General features: G+C 41.9%; 1 protein-coding gene across 1 annotated transcript; it reads left to right on the top strand.

The window, feature by feature from the left end:
- Positions 1-4001: 4001 nt before the first annotated feature.
- On the top strand, positions 4002-22120 carry FAM168B (family with sequence similarity 168 member B). The gene is made up of 7 exons (XM_015870935.2): positions 4002-4182; positions 8829-8909; positions 12696-12779; positions 13955-14097; positions 14922-15099; positions 16605-16734; positions 17063-22120. Exons 2-6 carry the CDS (start codon positions 8840-8842, stop codon positions 16715-16717), a joined length of 588 nt encoding a protein of 195 aa, XP_015726421.1. The 5' UTR covers positions 4002-4182; positions 8829-8839; the 3' UTR covers positions 16718-16734; positions 17063-22120.
- Positions 22121-23151: the final 1031 nt, after the last annotated feature.

Here is a 23151-nt window from a genome sequence, read left to right as displayed (position 1 = left end):
CATTCTTTAGGAGAGGCAGTTATTGTGCTATGGAGGAATACCAGCTTTTGCTTTCCTCCCAGGCAGAGTTGCTTCAAGATGAAGCTACACTGGTCCTTTATTTTCCAACGCATGTTTCCATGGTAACAGCATGTAATCACATTTGTAAATAGCAGCTACCCAGTCAACTTCACACAACATTTCACTACTTTGAACATTTATTTTGCACATTTTTAACATCCTTCAAATGCCCAACTCTGTTTTCTTAGTTTTACTACCAGCACATTTAATTATTAGGGGATATTTCTGTTCATGTAATCTTCAGTGATGTAGTAGCACTGTATGTGTGTCAGTATGTACTGTATGTATGTGTACAGGCACACATCATATATCTATGATGAACATTCTCTGGCACGTTCCAATATAAATCTATTCTACAATTTCTTAGCACTGAGTTCAATTTCAGCAATTTATCTTGTGGAAGAAAGCCATATTCTATCTTCAAGGAGAAGATTCTTACAGCTATTTCAGTGTCAAATGCTGGGACATTTATTCTGCAGGGCACATGGGTCAATGCCTTGCTGTCACAGACAAGACTTTTTGTCTTACTGTCCTACTCTTACTTAAACCATATTTGGCCAAGCTTTAATCCTCTGAAAAAATCAGCTCTCATATACTCACTATTGCCCTGCTAAAATTCATAGCTTGAACTTGCTTACATTTCCATCTGCATAAAGCACTGCTTGGTCCTTGGGGACTCCTACGTGCTGCCTGGCTGCATGTGCTTCATCCCCAAGTGACATCAGCCTGGCACATGATCTCCCACTGCCTTTGCTTGGGTCCAGTGTAGACTGGAGACAAGAAGTGAAAGCAGAAACAGAAAGAAAGGGAGAAGGACTCTCCTGTGAGACTTTCACATGTGTTTAGCATTGAACAGGTGCATAAAGGCTTTGCTGAGTAAGGACCTGCTGCATGATTTTAACAAAGTCATTTCCCTCCACCTCCCAAATTGCATGCCTTGCAAAATTAGTCAGTCCTCTTCTTGTTTCCATCCATCCTATCCAGCTTGCACACCCAGAATACCACTGAATGTGGAATTATAAATCAAGAATGTAGCTTTTCCTTGACCTGAGTAAGTGGTCAGTATTGGAATCTTGTCAGTTGCTTTCCAATAGAAGAAGCAGAGAATGGAGTAGGGTATTACTTTAGTGTAGTCCTTGTGATTTACAAAGAATATGCAAAGGTACATCTCCTTGGACAGAGGAGAAACTAAGCAAAGACAGTTGCTTTATTCATACTACCTAGTCTCTTTCAGTTAGCCATAGACCAGAAGAGTTCATCCTGGCCACGATCCCAAAGCTAGTCCTGACAGCTTTCTTTGGATTCTCTGTCTTCTTGCTCTCCTGGACAGGCACACACAGTGCTTTCAAACACTGTCAGCCTTCCTACTGCTGCAGTGGCATGTAGCTGTCTGCAAAATCCCTTTATCCATACAACATGGATTGCTGAGCATCAAACTGTGGACTTCAGTTTAGGTGTTGGCTTTTCCACCATTCCATTTGATAAACAAATGTAAAGTCTATTCTAGTTTCCACAGCCTATTCTATAAAGAAATGTGTGTTTCCTATGTTTATCCTACATAAACGGCAACGGTTTATAACCATTGATTCCAGAACAGGGATGGGTTGATGACAGAGAATATTAATGGGCTTCTTCTTCCAAGTGTTTTTCCTTGTACTCTAGATTCAGGCAAACACAGGGCAACACTGAAGACATCATTTTACAAAACTCTTTGGGAATTATATTCTACTGATGTTAGTTTGTATGACGGTAAACATTTATCTGTAGTTTTGTAGTTAATTTGCTTCCATTTAGTGATAAAGCAATCTAACCAGTAGACTAAGGATTTTGCCTAATGGGTTTATATTTATCTGTATAATTGTAGAGTTGAGCAGTCTGCAAGGCACTGACATTTACATGCACTTCTGTTTTGATTTCATTCTTGGCTTTCAGACATTTGATTTGGACTATTATCAAGTTGTTACCGTGTTTGCTGTTGTACACTTTTGTTCTCCAATACAATGGAAACAGTATTTAGGCTGGTTATTTAATTACATATATTAACTACATGGCATGCTATGTATGTGTGTTTAATGTGTCAGCAGGGTTCTAGCAGATGCTTGTAGAAAGTCATTTATTTGCACATTTCTTGCTTCAGCCATTGAGTTGCATTTGGTACCCTAACTATTTGATTTAAACAACTACAATTAAGATGTTCAATGATGGAGACAGGAATGGTGAAGAAAGGAAGTAAAAAACAAGAAATGCTTATGAATTATAGTATAGTATTTACCAGTCCTACTGAAAGCAATCAAAACTGCCCCATATGTACTTTTTAATCAAGATATACCAACTTGTACCCCAGCAGGCAGTTCAGAATGCAGCCATTTGCTCATGTTCCCCAGGTAAGATGTGGGAGAGAACCAGAAAGGTAAAAGTGTGAGAGCTCATGAGTTGACGTAAAGACAGCCCACTTGGTCAAGTAAAATCTGCACACAAGCAAAGCACAACAAGGAGTCTGTTTGTTACTTCCCATCAGCAGGTAGAGGTTCAGCCATGCCCAGGAAAGCGGGGTTCAGCACACATAACAGGAAAGACAAATGCCATCTCTTCAAATATCCCCCCTTCCTCCTTCTAGGCATGATACCATATGGCATCCCTTTGGCCACTCTGGGCCAGCTGTCCTGGTTGTGTCTCTCTCTAGTGTCTTGTGAACACCCAGCTCCTTGCTGGAAAGTCCTTGGCTCTAGGCAAGCACTTCTCTCATACAAAGAATACAAGTAAATGCAGGTGCAAGTAATTGTCATGTTAATGCAATAGCTTGTAGTGGCCACTGAGTGGCTATCCAAGGCAGCTCTCTTCAGGGCAAGTCCACGTAAGTGTTGAAGGTACACATTTCCCATAGCGGTACTAAAAGTAACTCTCTGTTCATTGCAGCGTTCCTCTGTTACTGACCGGTGCCACTGCATCACTGGATATTGTATTACAATAGGAGGGGGCATACGAGGATGATTTAAAAAGTGCAGAGTGTTCGATCTGTCACAAACGTCAGCAAGCCATGAATTAATTTGCCATTCTGCTACGTTATCACTTGTACATGTTAACACTGAAACCATGGCAGCGTAGGAGAGAAACATCAGAAATGTTACAAAGTCTTCATCTTTATTAGTGTTTAAAAATCATTTCCATCCTTTATATCTTGTTCTTAAGCACGCGAACTGCTGGTGTTTTATTGGCTGGGAGGAGTTACGCACCATGCAATCAATACATACCCATACATACAAGTGATTTGATTATTCGTGCTGCCAGTGTGCAAGAATTTGCACTGCCACTTTGTCAACTGTTTTGTATCATATATATATATATATATATTATTATTATTATTTTCAGCTGGATTATTATACTCATGATTATATAATTACTTTCTGCCCAGGGAGGTTGTGGATGCCCCGTCCTTGGAGGTGTTCAAGACCAGGTTGGACAGGGCTCTGGGCAACCTGATGTAGTAAATGTGTATGTTTGGTGGCCCTGCCAGGCAGGGGGGTTGGAACTACATGATCCTCGAGGTCCCTTCCAACCCGGGTCATTCTGTGGTCTGTGATTCCTCCTCTCTGCCACCCGCACAGCCTTCTTAGCACGGTTCACCCCGCGTCAAGGAGTGACAGAGGCCTTCATTAATTTCAGCACAGCCAGCAGCGCTGTGCCCTCTCATCCAGAGGGCGGCACGGCTCTGTACGCCAGCACCCCAGGCCTTGCGGTGCCGAGCAGGCCGTGCCGCCATACTCGCTCCCAACGAGGCCCAGCAGCGCAGCCACAAAAATGGCGGCCGGGAGGCGGGCGAGCGGCGTCACGTGCCGGGGGTAAGGCCGAGCTCTTCCGGCCACGTGACGCAGGCACAGTGCCCTCCACTGGCCGTCCGCCCCGCCCGCCCTCCGGAAGTGACGTAGCGCCGTGTTGGTGCGCAGTTGTTGGTGCGGCCGGTCTCGGAGCGGAGCTGCCCGGCGCGCACTGCGGCTGTGGAGGCAGCGCTGCCCGTGCGGCCCCGCCCCCCCGGCCCCGCCTCACGCACGCGCCGCGCGTTACGCGTTACGCACCGCACGCAGCGACACGGCCCAGACCGCCACCACGAAGCGCCGCAGCCCGGTGAGTGCCCGGCGGCGAGGCCCGCGAGCGGCACCCGCTTCCGGAGCCGCTCCGACCGCTCCGGCCCTTACGTAATCGCGCCTCGGGCTGGGCCCGCCGCCATCCGCGCTGCGGCTGCGGGCCGAGGCCGCGTCACCCCGGGCCCGGCGCCCCGCGGCGCGGAGGGGATGCCGCTGTACCGCCAGGCGGGGCCGCGTTGAAGCTGAGCGCCGAGCAGGTGTCGGAGCGGCCCGAGGCGGGCAGGTGCCGGGCACACCGAGCTCCGCGGTGGTGTCGTGCGGCCCGGGCGGGAGGTACCGTGTGTGCACGGCGGGGCTGCCCCGTTACCTCAGTGACGTACGGGTGAAAGAAGTGTTGTCTGGGTGTGCTCGATGTGCTCGTCCTGAACAAAGGGTGACATTCCTGCTCTGAGAAGTGTCAGAAGTTCCGTCTGAAGCGCTGCGTGGCTGTCAGTGCGGGATGAGCTCTATTCCTAAGCGTTCTGTCATGCTGTGCATCCCGCTTAGCGGGACCAGGCGTTGTGTCTGCCCTGAGGTGGTTGAACCGTAATGTGTCTCACTGGTGTCATGGAAGCTCTCTGCTGCACTGTGCCTTCTGTGCTGCTCACACTTCACCTTTCGGGTCAGGCAGTGGGAGAGGCTGAGTCCATCAGTGAGCCCAGCTCTGCTTGGAACCTGTAGCAGTTCCATCTCAGTTCCAGAAGTATCGTGTATTGTGGGACAGTAATTTGCTGAGAAGCAGAGCCTGCAAAGGTAACCAAAATGTTGTGAATGGGGTTTTTGGTGTAGTGAAGTTTGAATCTTTCAGTTGTAAGTTTTCTGCGTGTCTCTTGTTGATGAACTTGCCCAGTGTTAGCAATAGACGGGCTTCTGAAACTTGAGGAATTGATCATTTTGCTGCACTGTTCCTCATCTTTCAATTGATAGTATTTACATACATGAGCTCCAAGTTACATTGGAGATGCAAGGATGGGAGTTAGGAGATGTCCTCTTCTTGTGCAAGAGTTGCAAACTTCAAGAAATACTAATCCATTTCTTTAAGTTTTTCTGTAGCTATAGATGTTGTGTTTGGTTGTTGTTAAAGGGACAAAGCATTGGTGATGTTGCTGTGATGCTTTGGAAGACCAGAATGCCATGATGTACAAATGAAGTTGGTTCACCAGCTGCATCTCAGTACTAAGTTTTACACATAAGTTTCTTTTGTATGAATGGTAAATGGAACTAATTATGTTGCATCTTCAACACATAACCACGCTGTGTCAGGAAGGACTGATGCTTTGCACAAGTGCTATTGTTGTTAATGTCTGGCTATTTCAGTTCTGTCATTCAGCCTTTAAAAACATAAAGAAATCCCAAGGGACTGGTAGAATAGACCTACAGATAAGGGTTTTTAATTATTTCAGACCAATAGCATTCTTAAGTGTTTATTCCTGTTTGGTCTTAAACGGTGTAAGAAAACAAATGCCTGCGTGTACACAAGCACACAAATCAGAAACTGGGATGTTTGTCAGTCTTCCTTGTCCTCTGTGAAAGGAGTAAATGAGGTAACAAAGGCAGCCTTGCTTGTGAATAGTGCTTCTAGCTTTGTCTATTGCTGTGTGTGTGAACTTGGGTAGAGGTGCTACTTGTTCTTCTCCAGGCTGCGGTTCTACCGCTCCAGGCTGTGCTGGAGCTATCAGGGCTTGCTCTCATTCTTGTATTGGAATCAGTTGTAGGCACTTGGTGATGTGTCTCAGCTGTCTCACATTGGTAGGCAGGAAATACAGCAGCTACCTCTGCCCGGAAAACTCCAGCAAAGCCGGAATCCTGCTAATGGACTGCACTGGTCTCGCTTCCCAGTTACAGTGTCAGAGTGGGATTGCATGCTGGGGGCAGGAGTATAGCAGTTCTTTGTAAGCACTGATCTGTCATGGACATCCACGGGTCCCTGCCCTATTTGGAGGCACTTTGTTTTAGAGTAAGAACTCCTGGATTTGTGTCCCTGTGGCCAGGAAGGCCAGTGGTACCCAGGGGTGTCAGCAGGGTGAGGGAGGTGATCCTCCCCCTGTGCTCTGCCCTGAGGGACCACATCTGCAGCACTGGGGCTGATTCTGAGCTCTCTAGTTTGAGGTATGCAGGGAATTGCTGGAGAGGATCCAGTGCAGGGCTGTGAAGATGGTTGGGGCCTGGAGCATCTCCCTGATGAGGAAGGCTTGAAAGATCTGGGACCATTCAGCCTGGAGTGAGGGCTGAAAGGGGATCTTATAAATGTATATAAATAGCTAAAGGGTGGGGGTCAGGAGGATGCAGTGGTGCCTGGTGACAGGACAAGGGGTAAAACTGGGACTCAGGAAGGTCTGTCTGAATATGAGAGACAAATTCTTTATGGTGAGAGTGGCAGAGCCTTAGCACAGGTGCCCAGAGAGGTGGTGCAGTCTCCTTCTCTGGAGATACTTAAACCCACCTGGATGCTTTTCTGTGCAACCTCCTCTGGGTGACCTGCTTTAGCAGGGGGGGTTGGACTATAGATAATCTCCATAGGTCCCTTCCAACCTCTGCAGGTCTGGGATTGTGGGACTTTTGGGAATTTTGCTTCTTCGAAGCTTTGACAAGAAATCAAACAAGAAAAATGTTGAACATTCCAAACATGGTGGTTAATGTAGCATCTACTAAGGAACTGTTTATGAGTTCCTCTTTTAGAATGCTAAGAGCATTCGAAAAGTATTCAAGGATGGGCAGATGTGACGTACTGTAGTGTTCTAATGTGAGTCTGTTTAACTTACAAGAATGAAAATGGTAGTGGGCGCATGGTAGAGTGCTTTGTGTCCTGTCCTGACCCACACCTGGGGGAGGACCCAGTCAGCCTTGGGAGCACAGGTGAAGGCAATGCAGCTGTGGGACTGGAAGGGGTACAGCCTGGCTGTGCCTCTGTTAGACCTCATTTGTAGGGCTGACCGCCATTGGGGAAGAATCTCTGGTTGGAGATCTCCTTGGTGAAGCTTCCCCTGGTGAATCTGGAATCTTCTGATATGGCTGAGCAATTCTTCCCTTCCTTTATATAGCACCTTTCTGTGGTGCAGGTCCTTCTGTCTTCATACCTTATTGTGCATCGTGTGCACCATCACGTTGATCTGTCCAGTTGCTACAGCCTGTTTATTGATTCCCTTTTTGCATTCACACTGATCTGCAAAACAATTTCAAAACGCAAAAATTCCTGGAAATGTGCTCGCTCTGCCTGTTGCAGGAATAAAAGAGTATTTCATGTGGAGTGCTGGAGCTGCGGCACTAGCAGCAGTTGGTCTTTGTGCTCAGCTCCCGAAGCGAGGCTTTAAAAGGAGGGTGGGTGATTGACCTGGTGTCTGTTCCAGGATGAAAAACTGGCTTTGGGAAAGAATGGAGGGTGAGGCATTTGCCCTTTGCCAAGCATGCTCGCAAAGTCTTTTAATCAGAGTATCTTTAATAAATATGATTAGTTTCACATCAGCTGAAGGAATTAGTCGACTGGGTAATTTATATGCAGTTGTCTCTGTGCAGGTTTTAAACAGGTGATGCACTGAAGACACATTTACATACATATTAGCATGAGAATGCTTTGGAGGGGATGCCAGCAGAAAGGCTGAAAACCAGCATCTTTGGGTTCACTTCAGACTGTTTTTCCTATTAGTTGATGTGGAGTTTAAGCCTGCACCTTTCCTCCTGGAAAGGTGGACTGCAAGGTTCTGTATTCCAGCGTAACAGATGCACTTCCAGGTACAATTACGCTAAGGGTGGGACGATTGCAACCGCTGGATAATACTGTATAATTATGTTTACACAATGCCAGGTCCTTCGGAGAAGGCCTGAAAGTAATTACTTTAAATTAGAATTGGATTCGAAGTTTTGTCAGCAGTATAAAAACTTGTGTCACATTCGGTGAGCTCTGATGTGATTTGTATTCCTAGATGTACACAGACTTACTAGAAAGACTTGCACATCTGCAGTGCCGTTTTACTTGCCTTGGTTGTTTATGTACAAAGTCTGCTTGAGAATGGTGCTTGGTTTTATTACTGAGAGCGGTGCTAATTATAGGGACCTGTACGGTGTGTAAATATACACAGAACCAGAAAGGAGCAGACCCAGTTGGCAGCTCATCTCATGCTCTGAAGAACATAGCAGTAAATGGAGCTGGTCTCTTTCTACTTCTAAGATACTTGGGCAGTTGACAATGGCTGAATGAGTGGTGGTAAGGGAGTGAAATCCTGGTCTTGTACTACCCGTAGTAACAGACTGTGAGTATTTGCATCTCTTGGCTGGATGCTTCAGGGAAGAAAGGGGAGGAAAGCCACGTTGATAGGTGGTAAATGACAGGTTGGAGAGAAGCCTGCTGCTCCTGCAGTGCGTTGTGGAGCTGTGAGCCATGGGGAAGCTCTTTGGGGTGGAACTGTTTTGGAAGCGTGAACTGCAACAAAGAATACTTCATTTGTGAGAGATTCTCTATCTGAATGAGAGTTAGTGATGCTTTGAAACATAATTCTGCAGTAACCCCGTCTTGCTCTCTAACTGCAGATCACTGATGATGTGAGCAGTGAAATTGCTGCTTTTTATTCCTTCAATTCTGCTGTTGTTGACATTTCAGGCTTTCATTGTACATGAGTAAATATTTGTTTCTTTTTCTTTTTTTCCTGATAGTTACTGAAATCATGAATCCTGTGTATAGCCCTGGATCTTCTGGGGTTCCCTATGCAAATGCCAAAGGAATTGGTTATCCAGGTAACTCCCTTATTTTTGTTTTCAATTGAACTTCAGTCTACTAGTCTCTGCAGTCAAGAAGTAGTTGCTCATGAGTGGGCTCATGTATGGTGATCTTTTGTGGTTTCTTGTTTTGTTTTTTAATTTAAAAAGTGATAATATTTCAAGAGATGTGTTAATTGTATTGTTTTATAATCTTAAAATGCCTTGCAAAGTGACTTGCTTGGGGAGCTCACATAATTATCTCCTGCAAGAAGAGGAGCCAGTCTTCCTGCTTCTAGTTGGCTGATACTGTTCACAAGAATTAGAAGAGAAAGCGGTGCTGAGGTTTGGACCAAGAAAATACCAAATAGTATTTAAAAAACAGAGAAGTAAATGTATTTCTTGTTTTCTTGCTTCTCACTTGTGTTCAGGTTTCTCGCTGTTTTCCACCCTCCCACCTAATGCTCAGTCTGAGCATTCTGGTTTCTGGTGTCTCTGTAGTTCAGAAGCTTAATAAAGCAATAATTAGATGTGGACAGACAAAACTTTACAAGAAGACTGAAAAGAAGCATTTAATCTGTGAGGCATTTCAAACAGTTTCTTGATGCAGCCTTTCTTACACATGTGGTACAAATGAATTATTCCATTCTAGGAGAGTCTGCATGGTCGATGAACCCCAATTTTATGTGTCTTGATTTTATGTATCAAAGTATGTTGCTGTCACAGACAGGTTGATCTGTGTTGGGAGCCAGCAGACATTCAGCACAGCAGTTAATGTTAATAATCTCTGTACTAGGTTTTCCTATTGATCTACAGTTGTAGAATTTGTGTTGCAACTTCAGTCATATACTGAAATGTAATATACATTTTTGTGTTCCCTCTTTAAATACTGATGTGTGAGTTTGCTTTTGGTTAGATCTCTGTAAGCCCTTCTACCTTTCTGTCTATTGATTCACTCTTAGGTACTTCTATTGTATCCTCACTCTAGTGTGGCTTTATTAATTTCTTCTGTAGTACTGATAAGGCAAAAAAGTCCTGTATTGAAATAATTAAGGTTGAGCGATTGAAATTGCTCAGTTGTAAATTGCTGTGTAACCGTAAGTCTCGCAGGATGGTCTTACTCTCCATCTTAATCAGATATATGGGCTAGAATAATTTTATCATAAGGCAAGCAGAAGTAGTTACTTAATGTCTGTTACAGTACAATTATAGATATATTCATAATTGATTTGTCAAGGCTTTAGATAAAGGTTATTAGTGAGTACATCACAGAGTTATGGAATGGCTTTGATTGGAAGGGATGTTAATAACAATCTATTTCCAACCCCTTGCCATGGACTGGCTGCCCCCCACCAGTTCAGGCTGCTCAGGGCCCCATCCAAGCTGTCCTTGAGCACCTTTGGGGATGGGGCACACACTGCTGTGGGCAGCAGTGCCAGGCCTTCACTTCCCTCTAGGTAAATAATTTCTTCCTATCATCTAATCTAAACCTCTCTTCTTTTAGTTAAAAGAGAATGCTCCCTTGTTCCATCACTATCAAACCTTATTAAAAATTGGTATGCTTCATTTGTAAGCTCCCATTAAGTGCTAGAGAGCCATAATGACATCTCCCAAGAGCCTTCTCTCTTTTCCAGGCTGAACAAGCCCAACTTCTTAAACCCTTCTTCAGTGGAGAGCTGCTCCAGCCCTCTGAGCATCTTTGCAGGCCTCCTCTGGACATGTGCCAGCAGCTCACCTTCTTTCTTGTGCTACAGGCACAAGAAAGGCCAGGTTGTAGCACTGCAGGTGGGGCCTCATAAGGGCAGAGAATAGGGGGACTGTCCCCTCCCTTGCCATGTCAGCTGCCCCTCTTTTCATGCAGCAGGATACTAATACTAATTGGTATTTTTAACTCCTTTCATTTTCTAAACACAGATTTATGTTTGCCAGGGTTTCTCTTGTACTTATAACTGTTCACACGTTGCTTTTCAGTCATCATTTAGTCTGATATAAGTAGTATTTCAGTTTACTTAAGAAAATGGACTATCACAGACCTGTAAATAGCAGTTTAAGCCACACAGGAACAATAGAATAAAAGATGAGAAGTTACAGATATTACCATTTGTATACAAATGGATAAAGCTGCCAGTCTTTGCATTGCCGTAAACTGTCATAACTGAAATACATAGAACTTAAGGAAAGTTGGTATAAATGTGCCTGAATTGCTGTATTTCAAGCTGGTGGCTTAACATTGTTGCCTGCAGAAGTTTGTCAGTTTCCATAAGTGTGATTCCTTAGTTCTGCCTTGTCAGTTAGTTCTGCCCATGATGCTGATAGAGCTTACTGAGCTGTCTCATTCATACATATAGACCATGGGATACACATAAAACATCCTGTAAAATGAAAAGTAGATGAGGGTATCTGGTGGCTTGAAACTAGATGATCCTAAGGGGCCCCTTCCAACCCAAACCATTCATAACATTAGTTTTTTCTTTAAAATAATTGCATGACTAAGTCTCCTTCTCTTGCCTTTACTAATACAGTAACTACAGATTCTCTTTCCAGGATCATTAAATTTCCATGGATTGCGTGGTAATAGAAAGTAATGAGCATAAAGCTAGGAGTGTATTATTTGAAGGTGCTATGTTTGTAAAGCTGTTGCATATTTAATAGCTGCTTGTATTGCACTACATCTATTTGAAGTTGTTGGGTTGGTTTACAGTAGCAAGGAATCAATATCCAAATGTTCTCATGTGAATTGAAGTTGTATCTAGAAGTGAGAGCTGCTCCTTGGTGTAACTGCACTTCTGGTTCAGAGCTGTTTGTGGAGCTAAACCTGTGAGGAATGAAGAACTGAGGACTTCTGTAAGAAATAATGCTGCAGTTGTGAAGTCAGGTGTAGAGCTGTATGGAGAACTTTACTAGGAGCTGGGGAGTTTGAAATCTTTAGAACTATTTATATTCTGAAAAGTGTCATGATCCAAGTATGTCATCTTTGATTTTTCAGCCTAATGCTTCTCTTAAGTGGTCAGTATGGATCAGGCTAACAGAAATGCCAGTTGTATGTAACTCGATACATTTGCAAAGTGCTTTACAAAACTAAGGGTGCTTAGTCCCAAGGTAAGTGTAGCTTTTGTTGTAAAGAGTAACACTAAGGACTTCAGAGTTTATGAGAAAGCAGAGATGCTTCAAATGTGGAAAGTGTTTTGAAACTGACAGTGATGGTGTAAGTAGTCATTGCTTTTTACGCATAGAATTTGAAATCTCTAAATGAAGTTATTTAAAGTCTAGTAAACTTTATATTTCTGAAATATCAGTTGCGTATTAATTTAACTCTAGTGGTTCATGAATTGTGGTGCAGAAGTGTTTCCCTATGTTTTGCTATGGCCTGAGTTGGTCACTTATTGTTTTTGTTGGGTATCATAGCACAGTGCTAAAACATGATCTTCTATCACACCTGAGTGTAGTGTATCTGTAACAAGAGCAGCAAGCGCTTTGAACTGCCTGAGGCTGCTTTGTGTTTGTGATCTCTCTCATCTGGGAGGTCAGAGTTGCTCTGACTTTAAGGGGTTTCATTATTTCTGTGAGGTAGAGCCTTTTCACCACATGAAGGTTTTCATCAGCTCATAAAACTTGGGGAATCTTGGATAGTTGCACAAAACTCTGTTGTCTGTCTAACTTATATGAGCTGCATGGCCAGCATTAAGGTTTGCTGAAGAGCACGCAGAGAAAGAATGATCAGAAGGCATCTGCTAGCTCGTATCAATTAAAGGATGTACAGGAAGTATAAAGTTTGTTTAGGCTTTGCAGTCAATCTAGAAAATAACTTGGTACTCTTTCTTCCAGCTGGCTTCCCAATGGGCTATGCAGCGGCTGCTCCTGCCTATTCCCCTAATATGTATCCTGGAGCAAATCCTACCTTCCAAACAGGTATGTGTAATAGGTGTGACTGAGCAATAACCCAAAACTCTGAAGTTACTAGAACCAAGAACTAAGAATAAGGAAAAGCTGTTAGGGCTTACAGTAACACACTATGGGGTTTTTTCTGGCCCACCTGAGATTTCTTCAGTGTGCAGCCACTTTCTTGGAGTGGGTCAAAGCTGTATTTTATTACCCTGTCATTAGCGCTGGGTGCTTCAGCAAACGTACTTGTATTCTCACTCTGGCCATTAAGTGATAGTATTATTTAGGGACTGTAGTGTGCAGCTTACTGTGGCAGTAGTGATGCTCTTCATAGGTCTGTTGGATTCTTCATGACATCCTGAGCCTGTGCCTCTGACGAGGGCTGCAGGAATTTTGGAAGAATTGCCTGTCTTTAGGTGGAACTTGAGCCAGCAGTTCCTACTTACACCTGCAAAAGTGGAGTTGTCATCTTGCTGTAGTGAATAAAAATAATTCTTAAGTCATTATTAAGGATTTGTCTGTATCTGGAGTATACTGAAAGGAAATTTAAAGATACTCAAGTGCCTATGAAGTCTAGTTTGCTGTTGCAGTGAACCACGGTGTTGATTCTTTAAAGGTAGGATCTCTTTCATACTAGCCCTAGGTAGATCAGAAAGTGCCAGCAAGCAAATATGAATAAACTTCAGTTGAAGTGGAGGTGGCATGTTTTGTCTCTGCTCTCTGTAAAGCCATCTTGAGGCCTTAGGAAGGTTGTGACCTTAGGAATTGTTTTTCTTGTGCTGTTTCTTCTTCTGGAGAAGGTAGTTACCCATCATCTGCTGTCGCTACAGTACTTGATGTGTTGAGAACTGGGCTGATATTAACATGTACCAAATACTCCAGTGTAGGAATGCTGTCTAATACACCAAATCTGAATGTTTAACAATACTACTATTAAAATCCAAAGCTACTTTTTATATAAAAGCCAATTAGTGGAAAAGTTGATAACAATAATACAGTAACTTTTCATTCTTAGTTGAGACAGTCAAGTGTTACATACAGACGTTACCAGTACTGTCTATAAGATGTAACTTATGCGTGGATATTGAGGCTAGGCTACAAAGTACTCACTGGAATTAAGCAAATTGCTGCCCGTGACTTCACAAAGCAGTGTACTGATGCTTTTTTCATATTTTTTAATGCAGATTTACCTTTATTTCCAGGTTATACACCAGGCACTCCTTATAAAGTGTCTTGTTCACCCACTAGTGGTGCAGTCCCGCCGTATTCCTCGTCACCAAATCCCTATCAGACTGCTGTGTATCCAGTTCGAAGTGCCTATCCACAGCAGAATCCATATGCACAGGTAAATGATCGAAGCCAAACAACAGTTATGCTTTGTGTACACTGTGATATCTGCTTGTGTTTTATTCCTTTATGGGGTTGAAGAGAATAATTAGCTGCCAACAGTGGGAATTCTTAATGCAGTAATTTACAGTGTTACACATGTGTACTTCTACGTTTCATCTTGCATGATGATTACACTCTGCTTATTGATAAAACGTTTGGTGTTTGAAGATAGACTAGTTTCAGTAGCTTTAAAAATGAATGCTAGAAGCTGTAACTACTACAGCAGTTTGTCAAAAAAGGCCATAAGCTTACACTTTTTATTTTTTTAGGAAGTCTCTGTTATAGTTTAGGGAGTTATGAAGTTGGTTTAAAAACTCCTGAAAGAGAGGAGACTATTTTAACAGGCAAAACTTTTGAGAACTGCTAGAAAAGACAGAATGAAGACAGTTGGATAAACATAATATTTGGGGGAAAAGTAGGTGCTTCTGGCTTCTGTAGAGGAAATTTGTTACATGTTAGTTGAAGGGGTTAGTGGGAATGTAGCAGGGTTTATCCAGACTGCTTGGTGTATTTGGATTCTTTAACCAAAAACAGTTGAATAAGAAGTTGTGAGAGATGTTCTTTCATGTGTTAATATATGAAAATATGTGAAACAAAGAGACCTTATTGTTGTAGGGGCAGTCAGCATGGGAGAGCTATTTTTGCCTCTGCTGTTTCATGTTATACTAAGTGCCTTAAAATGAAGGACTAAATGTTACCAAGTTTGTTAGTGAAAGAAGATATTGTGTTTCTTTATTTTCCCCAAAAGTTACGCAGTAATTGCTTAATTTTTCTCAACAGCAAGGCACTTACTACACACAGCCTTTATATGCAGCACCACCCCACGTAATTCACCATACCACAGTTGTGCAGCCTAACGGCATGCCAGCAACCATGTACCCTGCTCCTATTCCACCACCAAGAGGAAATGGTGTGACCATGGGGATGGTGGCTGGGACTACTATGGCAATGTCAGCAGGTAGGTCCTAACACTTGTGTATACTCGATGCTCTGCTTTATTTGAGGAAAAACATTAAAATGTGATGCTGGAGACATACTGTGCAGGATCATAAACTTACTGCTATTGGAAGGGTCTTTTGTAGGTTATCCAGACAAGCATCTAAACACTGACTCCAGCCTAGATTTGGTTGGTTACTCCTCCAGTGATATTTTGTTAATCTGTAGTGATGGGAATATTATTATTATTTCAGATACTAGTAAGGTGGTAATTTTGTATATTTGTATGGAATTTCATCTGTTTTTGCGTCCTTTGCTTCTAATCAACATGAAGACTCTGAATTCCTCTTCTCCAAACCTTCCTCTGTACCTAGATGAAGGCAGTGGCCTCTAAAGGCAGAACCAAACTCATTGCTCTCAGCCTGCACTTCTGTTGTTGACCTCTGTGTGTTGAGATATAACTCTGTGTTTGCACTGCATGGGGGCCCTTTCTGTCATGGGCAATTGTTTGGAAGCAAGTATTCCTAACTCCATGGTCTTTGAGTCGCAGTGTTTTAGAGAAGATGCTGTTTAGCTGTTACAAAGGCTCATCAGTGAGTCTTTTCTGAGAGGTGTTGTGCTTTGTTATTCAGTGTAACACATTCAGTGTCCACATTCCTTCAAATGATTCTCAATTTGGTAATTTAAACAATGAGCACCGTGAGGTTATAGAATCATAGAATAACCCAGGTTTGAAAAGACCTTGAAGATCATCAAGTCCAACCACAGCCTAACCATAGTACCCTAACTCTAACATCCCTCTGCTAAATCATATCCCTGAGTGCCACATCCAAACGGTTCTTAAACGCATCCAGGGATGGCGACTCAACCACCTCCCTGGGGAGCTTATTCCAGTACTTAACTACCCTTTCTGGTTGTTTCCAGATTGTTCTTTATGTCATCAGATTTGTCATTTAATCTGGGGGAATTTCAGATCTAGGGAAGTGACGTGTCACAAATTGAACTTTCTGGAGTGTTTTCAGTTTCATGTGTGGGCAAGCTTATGCCAGGCATTTTTTAATTATTACAAAGCACTGCAGAGTTAAGATCCTGTTATCTCAGCCTGTTTCTGCCCTCCTCCCCCCCCCCCCCCCCCCCCTCGTTTGTCTGTAAAAACCTGTATCTGTGCTAATGCAAACAAGAAGTGATTTATTATGATTTGTCAGTCGAGTTATCTCTACCATCAAATATTCTTTTGGCATGTAATGCTGGCTGTGGAGAAAAGTATTTCAGTGAATAATCTGCTTATGTTGCAAGGCTTCTGCTAAAGCTGTTTGTAAGTAATGAGCATCTTTGTGTTGGACTGAGCATCAAAATTACACCGTTGCTTGAATGTTTGAAGAAAGGTTAGGTCTGGAGTGCAAAATGAGGTTGGTAATTTTAAATCGGAATATGAGCAAGCTGTAAGATTTTGAATTTCTTCTGTATGTTTTTCTATACCAGAGTTTGTGATTACTTCTAAATCTATGTATGTTCTCTTCTTCCTAGGAACTTTGTTGACAACTCATTCCCCAACTCCAGTAGCCCCTCATCCAGTTACTATGCCCACATACCGGGCTCCAGGAACACCAACCTATAGTTATGTGCCCCCACAGTGGTGATCAACCAGGCAGTCAGTGTAAGTTGTAGATTTAGACTGAAAATAAAGATTCATTTGGGGAAAATTCTAGTAAGCTTCAATGTATGCTTCTTGTAGTTGCTGTAGGAAGATGAGTTCTGATATGGACCATAAATTAGATCATGTGTTTGAGGAAAGAGATTTGATTTTGAAGTCTTCTGTAAGGTGGGGTTTGGAAGGGTGTAATGTGTGCTGGAACTGTACTGTGTGGTACTTGTGAATGTCTGATATGTTTGTATTATCACTGTGGTGCATGCAGTTGTAGGACGCCTTACCACACTCAAATAGTATCTCACTTAATCAAATATCTTCCTTCCCCTCAATGTAGGTTTGAAGATGGGAGATATGCAATCAAGAAATTGAGGTTTAAAAGTTGGTGCTGAAGCCCTCATGCCTCCAACCAGGACTCTTCTTCTGAATGCTTTCAACACTTGGCTAAACACTACTAATTCCTGATCACTGAAGATTTTCCAGTGCTGCATATCTTACATCTTGGAACTCCAGCAGTTAGTCTTAAAGCAAATCCTGTTTTGTGGACTGTCTTGCAATTTTTTAGCTAATTATAATGATAAAAAGGGAGTATAAATTTATTCTGATCCATATCTAGTTGAATGCATGTTAAAACACAAAAACAAAGCTTGCTCAATCTACCTGCAGTGACTGATGCAAAAACCATCATATGCAAATCCAAAGGAACCAAGAAGTATTTTACAACTTGTATCACTAATGCACTGTTGTAATGTATGCAGGGTCTTAAAAGGTAGAATCATGAAAGTGAGTTTCTTTGTAGACTACCATAAGATACATTAGGAAAGAGCTTCAACCTTTTTTGGGTTGATGGGATTGCCAGTTTAAAAGGGGCACTTTTTTTTTTTTTTTAATTTAAGTGATGTATTCTTTTCAAATTCAAGTACTAAATTGGACTGACTGGAAAATGAGTCAGAAAAGCTGTAGGAATCCCTCACGTCATTAATTTACTTCATACCTTTACATTTTTGTTACATGGATTCAGTGTTATAGAGCTGTTCTCAAGGATCAGAATGAAATGGCGAAGGTAATGCTGTGTGTGCAAGTAAATAAGGCAAGCTTCCTTGAGGCAAAACTTGCCATTAGGAATAGTAGGAGGCGACCTGTGTAATGAATTGCATGCCCTGGGGAGATACATATCCAGTACTACCTTTCATATGATGCAAGATGTGTCAAAGTGAGACTGCCACACAGGCTGATAGAATAACACTTTCATTTAGATCTCCGTTCAGGAGATCACTGTTGTTTTTCCTAAAGAATGTTGTAGTCAGTTGCAAACGTAGGTGCAGTTGACCCATTGTGCTTTCCTGACGTTTAAGAAGTATTAGGGCTTTCTACGACAGACAGGGAGATCAGCTGCGTGCTATCCTGAGGAAAGCTGGTGTGCCTGATGAGTATGTTAAAGGGGAACAAATCATTTTAACACAATTTCCTTGTTAGCTACTTGCAGTATGGACTACAGATACGCTGTAGTAGGGCTGCCAGACTATAGAGGTTTCAGATAGTTTGGTTGTTTTTTATTTTTTCCTGAAAATATTTGTAATTGAGGTGGGAGCCATTTGGTGGTTACAGCATTTTGATGTATTTTTGTAGTATTTTCTTTTTTTTAACTTCCTAAATTGCACTTGAAAGCATGTAGAAATAAGACTGACTGCAGATTAGCATTTCATTGCAACGAGTCATTTCTGGTATTCTTTCTTGCAACTTTAATTCTAAAAACAGTACCTCAAAGCAAATGCAGTGGTGATAAAGGGCTAGCCTTAGAACCCATTTGTATACCTAAATTCTCACCAGGAAGATTTTAAATGCTCAAATTACAATATTGCACATGAAATCAAGGTTTTTCTTAGACCTGCTTGACATATATATTCTGCCTGCAATAAATGATGCAGTAAATGATTATAAAATGTTGTTCCCTTTTAAGCGTTTACACAGAGGTATATCAGGCTGTATCGTTCTCATAGTCTAATTTCCATTCAGAAGTGATAATTTCTTTTTAAGTTCTCTATCTAATTAACGTCTTTCTGGGGGTGTTCTGCTCCTCTATAGATTTGGCAGCTACTTTGGGGTAGCATCAGTGCTGATGTAATGCTGCCATTCCAGTACATGGTGTAATGCTTGTGAACTGGGGTTAGAGCCTTCACTAACTTTATTTTTTCAGTAAGCACTCTCCATATATATATTTTTTTTACTACTTTTTTGTTTGTTTGTTTGATGAAGTTCAGGATTATTTTTCAGGAATCACTGTCAGAGGACAGCCCCTTTTGTTTTAATTCCTTGAATATTAATGATGTTGGAATAAGTACTTTAAACCTTACTCATGAGCACTTACTGCAGCTTAGCGATTTCCATATGTTTTCATATGGAGCAGAAAATTACCCCCAGACAAAACCATCTGAATCTGTACTGCCTTGGGTCAGGTCTGTTCAACGATTCCTTTTGTGTAGCAGGTTTGCAGCTTTGAGTAGCCAGGTGTGCAGGGTGATGCAGTGAACGTGGATCCAGGCCATTTGTTCAGTTTGCAAGTAGTGTGACTTTTTGGTCGTCTTAGCATGATTTGAATGAGAGAGTCCAGGTGTGAACCACTGCTATACTGAGGAGAAGCTGTACAGAACAAGCTCAGAGCTTCGCTGTCTCCTGTCCCATCACCCCATAAACTAAAGCTTTGAAAATCATAGGAGTGAACTTTGAATGCTGCATTAGATGAATAGTTAAGGAATGAACATCCCGTATCTTTGCCCTAAATTCAGATTCCTAAATGTCACCTTGGAATTGGTCCCTATGACGTTCTGTAACTTATAGGCAGTCACACTTACTCGAGCACTTTTGTTTTCTAAGTTGCGTTATGGGATTCATCTATGAGGGGAAAACTGCCACACCTTCCGGTTCTGATCAGTTGTAATGCACTGGGAGGGTGGAGCACATCTCCAGCTGTTTGATATGGGAAGTAACCAAAAGCACAGTGCGGAGGGGACAGGAGGGGAGTATGTGTGTGTATATAACTATCTTAATGGTATTTTGTTGCAAATAGTAGAAAGCATGGATATAAAACAGCGGCGGGGGAAGTCGTACATCGTTACATAGGCGTTTACACAGTGAGGGTCTTACGAAACATTCTCTCCTGCTTTTTATATAACATTCCCTATTTAGAATTCCTTTATAAATAAACGCGCAGTATGTTTGCACGAGAGCTCTGCCCATGGGAAGAGCTTGTGCTGTAGAGACATTTCAGATCAAGCTTCTCTTTAAAAAAATAAAAAAAATTAAAAAAAAAATAAGAAAAAAACTTTTATGGCAGCTTTATATGATTAAAAAAAAGTACTACTTTGAACCTGGAACTGAAGATAACTGCAGCAATAACAGAGAAGTCCAAAATAGATCTTTTTTTTTTTTTCTCCTTTTTCTTTTTTTTTCAATTCAAATTTCAAGTGTTCAATTTAGGTGAGATATTTTTTAAAGACTGAAGTATTCCCTATGTCAGTGAGAACTGATGAAAATGTCTTTTAAATGTAGCAGCAGCAAAATAGAAATAGCTAACAATTGGCACCAAAAGCATGTAGCCCTAGTCAGTGGCATGGCGGTTATTAACCAGGCAATTGGAAGGAGAACAGAGAGCCTACTACTAGATCTTGCTATGCTTGTAACCATCTCCTGTCTGAAGTTTCTAGGAGACATACAGGAGTGCTGTTCGTGAAAGCTTTTTGAGTGTGCTATGCAAGTTAAAAGCTTAGATGGCGGTGGTAGATGGGGGAGAAAAATCCTTTCCTGTAGTCCTTCCTCGTATCACTTCATCCATTGAAGGAAGAAACAAACCGTGAGTACCACAGTGTTTTAGTGTTGTCTGAAGATATTTCATAGTATGGTGTTACATACCAGAATACTCAACATTGACTGCTCTTCACAAGGTGTTGTGGCTTCGGTGTCACTTGGGTGGTAAGGCTGCTTAGGGAATCTGAGCGAGAAATGGTTAGAACTGGCTTGGAATTACTCCCCAGTGCTCGAGCGTGGTATTATGCACCATTCATTTGGGTTTAGGACATATTTTTGCTTGAATAGCTTAACTCCAGACTTAAAGTCATACCAGAGAATGGTAATGTGAAATCTCCCGTGTTAGGAACATGAGCAGTAGTGATGCTTCAGCTGGAATGCATGGGGAAAGAGGACAGCAGTGGTTGTCGAGTTATTTGCAGTTGCCCAGATGTGGTTCGTGTAGTAGTTGGTAGGTAGTTGATAGTTGGTATGATCCATGTTCAGTTTTCTCCAGCAGGTGTCACTGGTCAACCTTTGTGTGTGCTGAAGGTCAAAAGCAATCCATTGATCCTCACATTGAAGCAGTTGTGAGCAGTTGTCCAAAAAGCAGTGAAGATTTAAGCTCATTGAGACAGTTCTTCCATAATGTGTCAGCTTGCTAATTCTGTATCTCATCAATTCCAAGCTTCTTGCAGATTTGTTGAGTTAGAATGCCAATTAACAGGATCAACTGCAGCAAAGTTAGGATTGTGTAAGCCTCAAAGAGCATCGAGTTCTTTCTGAAGTAGTGACGATGACTTCTGCTTTGGGGGTATGTGTTGGGAGAAGGTAAGGTGTTTTGCAGAGGGAATAGAGGGAAGAAGAACAGTGTTTATCTGGGGACGAGGAAACCTTTTCTTTTGTATGTTGAATAAAACACTTAAACATCTGAATTCCACAGGTAGGTAGTAAGGGTCCATTTGTATTAAACAAAAAAACCCCACAGAATTCTAAACAGTGTATGGGCTCTGAAGTTTCAACACCAAGAAAGTGAACGTGACTTTTCTAAACTGTTGTGACTTTTGGGCACTTAGCAGGCAAACTGGGAAAGCTTTTTTAGCTGGCTGCTGTACAGACTTGTTTTAAGTAGAATGAATTTGTTAGTGTGTTTCTTTTTTTAATTGTAATGCTATTATTGGCTGCCCTCATGTCTAAGAATTGGAAAAGTGAGTGCATGCAATGGAAGTACAAGAGGCCCCAGTAATAGTTCTCCATGTTTGTTATGAAATAGACACAGGTTTCCTTTTTATGACTTTTTAAGAACTGTCTTTACAAACAGTTGTATTGGTACTTTCTTTTTTGGTTTAAGTTTAGGTCAATGTTGTCTTCCAGGATAAGTTTTAAGGCATCACTCACTCCTGCATTGAATTATCACATCAACACAAAGAGTGGAGATCCCATTCTGAGCCAGTTCAATTGTGAAAATTCATACTTTTTTTTTTTTTATTTTTTATGCAATTCAATGAGTAGATGAGCTCAGATTTAAATTCTTAAAAGCACGTTTATTGTAACAAGAATTGTTATGTATTAATACTTCAGTTTTCAATAAAGATTGACTTGTGTTGCTTATTGTGGGATTGGTGTTTCTTTTTGGTGACGCGGCCCGTTTAGAAAACGTTCTGTCTTTAAACAAATGAAATCAAAGCCAAGTAGTGAAATGAGTGAGGGTGAGCTTCCTCAGTAGGGGTTCTCTATGGCTAACAGAGCATAGTAATGAGTCTTGCCAAGTTGGAACATCTGACAAAACTGAAGGTGCTGCATCTCTGCCTCCCTTCTTTTTGAGGCGTTTCTTGGGGTTTGGTGGTGCTTTTATTTACTTTTTTGGGCATCAAAGTAGTTCAAAATGTAAAGAGTTCCATTTTCTTTGCTTTATAATGCTATAAAGTTTACTTGATATTGGGTGACTGTTGTCCCTGAGCTGACAGGGCTTGAACAGATAAACTTTAAAGTCAATATTTTGATTTATTCCCCAGAAGGAAAAGAATAGATTGCCCACGCACTGCATCTATGTATTTCTTTAGATGATAGATGGATGTAAATGGCACTACAATGGGAGAATGTACATTCCAGGGGAGGAGAAGGGGATATTGATGGCATGCTGTGCTGCTTGAACTAACAGGCTGTCCTTATTCATTCTAGGGAATCCAGAAGTAACATACTTAGGAACAGTGCTGTGAGAGGCAACGCATGTAGAAGAGGAAGATTCCATGTTCCATGTTTTTGAGGTTATTGCTACACATGTTAGATGGTTTTTTGTTTGCTTTTATACTGCTCAGTCAAGTAGTTGAGCTTCTGCAGTTGTGGCTGAGCATAATTTAGAGCATAAGTTCTTCTTTCTTTGTGTTTTTTTTTTAACAGTTTTTTGTCAGGTCATTGGAGCTGATGAAGATCTGTACACCCTAACCAGCAGGTTGATGTAATCAGGGAGAATATAAAGGGGAAATAGTGTTGAAGGGATCCTGTTCTTGAATGGTTTCTTTTTCTGTTTGTTTAAATGTATCTGTGGGACTACTAAAATGGTAGGTCAGCCCATGTCTGCTTTTTCCCACTTCCCCATTTCCTTTCATAACCATGTTGTAATGCCTGTTACTCTGCTACTTA

The sequence above is a fragment of the Coturnix japonica genome, chromosome 9 (assembly GCF_001577835.2).
Source record: "Coturnix japonica isolate 7356 chromosome 9, Coturnix japonica 2.1, whole genome shotgun sequence".
In the NCBI taxonomy this organism is placed as follows: domain Eukaryota; kingdom Metazoa; phylum Chordata; class Aves; order Galliformes; family Phasianidae; genus Coturnix; species Coturnix japonica.
The sequence above is the reverse complement of the archived record's forward strand: the minus strand, read 5'-3'. Positions and strand labels throughout refer to the sequence as shown.